Here is a 6960-nt window from a genome sequence, read left to right as displayed (position 1 = left end):
TTTCGAGAACCATAAATATATTTTTACATAATCACCATTATGTGGATAATATCCTGTAAAAATTTTATAAATGAAACTATGAGAGTTTCATTTTCATTTTTAATTTTACTTCCGAGCCACATGCTCGTGAACTGCAGTTTGCTGACCCCTGGCAGCTCTTCCATCTCAAAAGTTTGCTGACCCCTGCTCTAGAGCTTTCCTCAAAGGCTGTGTACTGGGTCACCTTGTTTATCTGCATCGTAGCACTGACCACTCCACTACTGTCTCTCTCTCACCACCAAAACATAGACTCTGTGAGGCCCAGACTCGGTTGGGTTTGCTCACACTCATACCCCCAGCTGTGACCCGGAGCCTGCACAGAATGCATAATAAAGGCGTGCTGACTGAACGTGTGCATGAGGAGATGTATCTGTCTCCCCTAGGGAGCTCTCCAGTGTAGAGACCAAATCGTGTTTACCTTTGTACGCCTGACATCCAGCAGAGGCCTGAGGCCTGTTTTTGGCCTACGCTTGGCCCCGAGAACACCCTAAAAGTCCCCTTAAGTGATGGGACGCCTCAGCCCCTTCCTTACCCTCACTCCCTTCTCCTCTCCACCCTACAACCCACAGACCACTCTCACCTGACAGGAAGAAGACCACCACGACCGAGTTAATGATAGAAAACCAGTGGATCTGCACGTCACTCATGGTCAGGTAAGTGTCCCAGCGAGAGGCCCACTTGATGTCACTTTCCTGGTGGGGGGAGAAGTGCTTAGAGTCAGGCTCCTGTAGACAAGTCCTGCCAAGACCGGAACCCTCCTCCCGTCATTGGCTTCAACCCCTTCTCACCTCCCAGTGTACAGAGTAGGTGAAATACAGCTGATTCTCCTTGGTGGGGTCAATTTCTTGGGGCGAGGAGGTGGTGCCCTCAGGCAGGGTGCATGCGCTCTTCTCATCTGCTTTGAGGTCTGTGAAAGACAGAGGCTCAGTCTGTTCCTGTGGAGGCCAAAGGCTGTTCTGCAGGGTGCACTCAGAAGCTGCCTGAGGGGGTGGCACGCTGCTGGGACCCAGGGTCTTAGTGGAGGCTTGGAGAATAGCCAGCAACAATAGTTTTACAATTGTGCTCCCCAGAGTCCTTACCTTCAAAAGGGCCTTAAGGGCTACAGGGGGGTGTGGGGGGTGTGGGGGAGGGGTGTGAATCCTTCATTTAATTCATCAACCTTCCTTCCCTCTATTCAAACATACAGTTACTCATCAGTCAGTACCATTCAGTGTGCAAAACAACATGGATTCATTCTATCATATGTTTACTAATTCATTCAGTCTCCCAAGTTCTGGCACTTCAGTAATTCATGCACTCAGGTGCTTTCTTCATTCATTTACTCATTCGTTCATCCTGTTATCTATTTACACAATCGACACTACTATGTGCCAGGTACTGTGCCGGAGAGAAAATGATGAGAAAAGGTGACAGGGTCTCTAACCCCAAAAAGCCAGTAGGGGAGAAATGATGTCAAAATCATCACATAATAAGCATAAAGCTGTGCTCGTGACACTCACAGGAGAGGCAGTGGGTACTGTGACAGTACAGGGTGTTTTATAAGAGACTTCTGTGTATGATTTTGTTTGAAAACTAGGTTCCACAGCTTAAAAACAAAACAAATCAACAACAACAACTAAAAACCCAGAAACCCACCACTGCTGTGGACAAAAGGCCAGGCCTGCTAAGTGAAAGCTCTTCCTGTGATAAAGCAAGTGCTGACAGGGGAGGTGAAGCTGGCCCAGGTCTGCTCACCCTGGGCCACTTGTGTCTACGCCAATCACTCACAAAGAGAAGAGAAACAGAAACCAGCTGCCAATAGCTCTGTCTGTACACTACGCCTTGTTCTTCAACCTAGGGGGAGCTGGCTGGTTCTTATGAGAAGCCCAGCCAAGTCCCAAGTTGCTGTTTGGTCTCAGCCAAGTCACCAACCTCTCTGAGGCTCTGGTTACTCATCTATTATCACCACCTATTTCTCGTGGTTGCCAGAGGTGATGAAGCGCCAAGCCAGGACACAACAGATGTCAGCTCTCCCCTTCCCCCCACCTTCCCTAACAGAAATGCAGTGGTCCTACCTCAGCTGGGCCCATGTGCCACACGGGGGGCCTATCAGCCATTTCAGCACTCAAGTGTGAGAAGACCCTGGGTACGCAAGCCCAGGCCCATCCAGCCCTGTCCCTCTGGTCGCACCTCCCCACTCACCCTCCAGCCTGATGCTCTGGGGAATCACCTCGAAGCGGACGACGCGGTATGTGTGCTCCTGGTCTTCTTCCAGGTCCTCCCGGTGGTAGTAAAGGATGAACGAGAGGTGATTGTGCAGGTAGATCTAGAACAGAGCAACAGAGAGAACAAAATAACTCGTAGCCAACGAACTACCAGAAAGTCACTCAGGGAAACCTCTCTAGGTGTTAGTACCTCCCTTAGTCCAACAGGCCCAGCTGGCCCAGCTTTCCAAAACCTATGCTCTCAGCTCTCCCCTGTATAGAACCCTCCAGAGCTCCCTGGGCCTTACTAGGAAAAAACCCCAATCCCTCAGCCTGGCATTCAAGGCCTTCTGTCATCGGACTGTCACCATCTTCTCAGACATGTTAGTTCATCTGGTCTCCCTGAGCCCCTCCCGGACTCATGAGCAGTCGGCACACCGCAGCTCTGTTCACGGCGTTCACTCCAACTACTGGGTTGTCAGAAAACTCATGACGTATTTTTTCTATGTTTTTTGTTACAAAAATGCATCACGGCTTTTCCAACAATCCAACAGAATGCCACCCCGACTCCTCTCAGCTCTAGCCTGCCTACTTTTCAAGGTGTATCCCCTCCATGACAACCTGAATACACAATGAGCTTCCTCTGAATTCCTCTGGCACTGACCATCAAGGTATCGGGACTTAAGATCCAGGGTCTTACACTGTCATTTCTATTTCCAGTTACGCTCTTTGAGGCCAGGGGCTGTGCCTCAAAAAATGTTTTTGTCCACAGATTTATTTTGGGGTGGGGGTGGAGAGGGGCAGGGGGGGTGGTTAATCTTGTTTATAAACATGGCATTTGTGTTTTCAGGAACCGTGTCTTCCACCTCCTGTGTAGCATCTGCCAGAGCCTTGCTCAGGGCACTGAGAGGCATCTGCTTTGGCCAGGCTCCTCTGTTCTGTTATAAGCCTAGAGCTAAACGTTTCCCCTTCTCTGAGGCCCCACGTACTCGCGGCTCCCGCAGCCCTCTGAGCACACCAAGACACTCTACCTTGTTGACATCCGTGAAGCCAAGCCGGTAGCCATGTTCAAACTGCACATCTTTTTCCTTCTTCTTGTCGTCGCCGTCTCGGTTGGAGTAGAGCTCTAGCCGGGTGGCCACAGGCAGGTTGTCGGCAATGCTGGAAACCCAAGGCCCCCACTCAGTCCCTCTGGAGCGCTGCTCCCATCAGTGCCCTCCCCACATGACCTCGAGGCTGGCAGGGAACAGAGGACAACTTACAGGTGGACGTAGTAGTCCTCCATGATCCGCTCAGCCACGAGCCGGCTCTGGTCCACAGTCAGGGTCACTGGCTTGTTGGACTGGCTACACAGAACCTCACACTTCTTTTCACTGTTCATGAGAACCTGGAAAGGGGTGTTGACAATCCGGTCCCCTCTCAGCACCTCTCCTGCCGTAAGAGAGACAGATGGAGCTCAGAGCTTCGGCCCTGAGGTTGCTGAGGTCAGCGGAGTCATGGAGACCCAGGGGTGACTTGCAGGGCCCTCAGCAGTTCTGCAGCCTGGCACTCAACGCTCTGCCCCACCTGTCAGGCTCAGCGTGCCCGACTCCCACCCATCGCCCTCTTCTTCTAGTTTGTGCTCTAACGCCACCAGACTCTTCAGAGTTCATCAAATGTGCCACTTCATTCCACCCCTCTGGGCCTCGGGCCATTCCCTGCCCCAGGTTCCTGGGATTCCTCACACTTCCAGCTCAGCTTCTGTTTCACCCCTAGGAAGTCCTGTCTGACCTCTTCAGGACAGAGTTCATCAATCCCTCCTCCGATTTCCCTCTGCACGCAGGCATCATCATACAGCGGTGAAGAGAGAGGGCTGCCGGCAACTGAACACTGGCTCTGCCACTTACTCGCTCAGCAGTCTTGGTAAGTCATATAACCTCATGGAGCCTCAATTTCCTCATCTGTAAAATGGGAATAATAATAGTACCCACCTGACAGGGTTATAGTGAGGAATGAAGTGCCAGGCACAGAGCAGTGCCAGGCAACAAGTACTATTTTCAGCATCGGCATCACCTCGGCACCGTTCCTTATGTCAGTGGTGACCTCGCACAGTATTGATATATTAAGTTCCTGCCTCCCTACCTGACTATGAGCTCTTTAAGGGCAGACAATGTTTCCTATTTATCGCTGTGTCTTCAGAACCTGATTCAGGCAAGGAGGGAAGTGGAGTCAAATCCAGCACCTGAGATTTTTAGCCAAACCATCTTTTTATTTAATGAACTGGCACACCCCTTGTATGCCTGTCTCAGAGTAACCTGCTGCCAGATGTCATGCTAGCAGGCACCAAGCCGTTAGGGACTGTCAACTAAATAAACCCCATGGTGCTTTCATTCTGAGCCATTGTAACAATTTTACTGTGATGATGTGAAACTGGGGTAAGCTGCAAAGCCAATGGGCAGAACTAACGCCTGCAAACACATGTGGTCTAACATTTGCCTACCAGTGTGGACCTACGTGATATAATACTCTCTGCCTAGTCATTTATTCTCTTATCCATTCATTCCCAAACACATACTGGGTACTGGCTATGTGCTGGGTGCTCTAAAGGTATAATGTTGAAGAGACATACTCATGGACTTTATGGTCTAATAGGAAGACAGACTTTAATTAAATAATCAGGATAATGAAAATATATTGCATAACAAGAGTAACTTGCTCTAGACATGGGGGAGTAGGTCTAGGAAAGCTTCTTTGAGGAAGTGATGCTTGAAATGAGCTGTAAAGGAAAAGAAGCATTAACTAGGTAAAGAGATAGGGGAAGAATATTCTAGATCGAAGGAACAGTATGTGCCAAGGCCCCTTGAGGGTGGAGGAAGCACGGTAAAATTGGGAGGCCTGTGTGGTTGCAATGCAGCAAGCAAGGGGGAGAGTGACTTGAGGTGAGCTGGTGAGCTGGATCTCAGGGGGCCTATGGGCCACATTGAAGTCTGAACTTTATCCAGAGAGTGACAAAAGCCAGTGAAGGGTTTTGAACAAAGGTAGAGGAAGACATTATCTGATTCCAGTTAGAGAAAGACCACTCTGGATGTTTTGTGAGAAAAACATAGAAGATGCAAGGAACTGGCTGGGGGTGATGGCAGTGAGTCATGCAAGTGAGTGATGATGGTAGCTGGATGAGAGGGTGAGATGAGGATGGAAACAAGTGCACAGATGCAGGAGCTCCTGAGGAGGTGAAATCTAGGGACCTGGTATTGATTGATACAGGGATGAGTGAGAAGTGGTGCATATTAGGAAGACTAAGGTTTCTACAACCAGGTTCTAGATGGAGTAGCAAATTTAGAGTGAAGGCATGTTTTCAGTTTGTCAAGTTTGACTTGATATGTCACGTAGGCAGTCGGATATCCAGATATAAGGCTCAGAAGAGAGGTCAGGGCTGTCGATGGAGCATGTGAGTTGCTGGTGTATAGATGGTAAGGGGGCAGGGCCACAAGCTGTACCTCTGGGGTACCTCTGACTGTACCACTCAGCTGTGCAAAGTAGCAGCCCTGGCAAGTGTGGATGAGGCTAACTAGGCGAGGGGGGAAGATGAAGAGGGGCCTGGATGAAGGCTTCTTCCCCCCTTTCCTGTGTTAGAAGCCTAGTAATACTGGTGAGTCTGCAAAACCCAGGGATGGACTGGCCAGTGGAGTGCAAGGACACCAATGAGACATCTGCACGGTCCAATGCTGAAATGATTCAGGTCATCCTCTACCATTTACAGAAAACCATGCTCAAAACCAGGCAGGGACAGCAACTTGCTCACCGTCCTAAGAGGAGATTGTGGCAGTGCTAAACCCCTGGGCTTTCCTCTATACCATGCTCCACTGTCCACTTCTTCTCAGTTCAACCAGGAGCTCACTTGAGGAGAGGAAGAACACACAGAGAGAGGAACAGGGCTACAGTACAAGTACGGCAGGTATCACTTCTCGATAATTAAAAATTAAATTTAAACCAAGAAAGAGGACATACTGGTCTGAAATGGCTCATTTCTAATGTGGAAGTATTCCTTTTAAGTTTTTCAAGCTGGGAGCAGGTAGCCAGCCAGGCTAAATGAGCAACAAGCTATGAATGTGGACTCTTTAGGGCAGGGGTCGGCAAACTGCGGCTCGTGAGCCACATGCGGCTCTTTGGGTACATTCCGACTCAAAAGTTTGCCAACCCTTGGAAGAGTCAATCCTGTTCCTCTCAACAATTTAAAAATTATTTGAGAGTCATAAATATATTTTTACATAATCACCATTATGTGAATAATATCCTGAAAAAAATTTATAAATGAAACTATGATAGTTTTATTTTCATTTTCAATTTTACTTCAAAGCCACAGTTCACGAGCCACAGTCTGCTGACCCCTGGCAGCTCTTCCGTCTCAAAAGTTTGCTGACCCCTGCTCTAGGAGAGCCTGATGTACTCCAGTACATCTGCCATAGACGCTTCAACATGCGCATCATGAGATGAATCTCCGTCAGTGTGATAATCATGAGCACAGCTCTCAGACAGCCCAAGCGAGCCTTTCTGGAGAAGGCAGCCAGGGGCAACAGGGAGAAGCTGGCTTTGGAGTTAAAAAACGGGCTAATAACTCAATTTCTCCACCTATTGGCCACGGGATCCCAAGCAAGTCTTTTAAAACCCTTGAAGCTGCTGCTCCCACTCCTATGAAATGGGGCAATCATATTTGGTTTTGCAGAGTTACCGTAAGAATCAACTAAGAGTAAAGTGCTTA

At 49.1% G+C, this 6960-nt stretch overlaps 1 protein-coding gene across 1 annotated transcript in view; it reads right to left on the bottom strand.

Annotated features, from left to right (window-relative positions):
- Nucleotides 1-6960, bottom strand: part of TM9SF4 (transmembrane 9 superfamily member 4) — a 57449-nt gene that overhangs the window by 19314 nt on the left and 31175 nt on the right. The window contains exons 4-8 of the mRNA XM_019645690.1: nucleotides 3485-3653; nucleotides 3254-3383; nucleotides 2221-2344; nucleotides 828-946; nucleotides 600-731 (exon numbers count right to left, since the gene is read on the bottom strand). Of these exons, the coding sequence (XP_019501235.1) occupies nucleotides 600-731; nucleotides 828-946; nucleotides 2221-2344; nucleotides 3254-3383; nucleotides 3485-3653 (674 nt within the window). The remainder of the gene's footprint in view (nucleotides 1-599; nucleotides 732-827; nucleotides 947-2220; nucleotides 2345-3253; nucleotides 3384-3484; nucleotides 3654-6960) is intronic.

Source organism: Hipposideros armiger, unplaced genomic scaffold, assembly GCF_001890085.2.
Source record: "Hipposideros armiger isolate ML-2016 unplaced genomic scaffold, ASM189008v1 scaffold_94, whole genome shotgun sequence".
NCBI lineage: Eukaryota > Metazoa > Chordata > Mammalia > Chiroptera > Hipposideridae > Hipposideros > Hipposideros armiger.
Note: the sequence above shows the minus strand (reverse complement) of the source record. Positions and strands in the feature narration are given on the sequence as shown.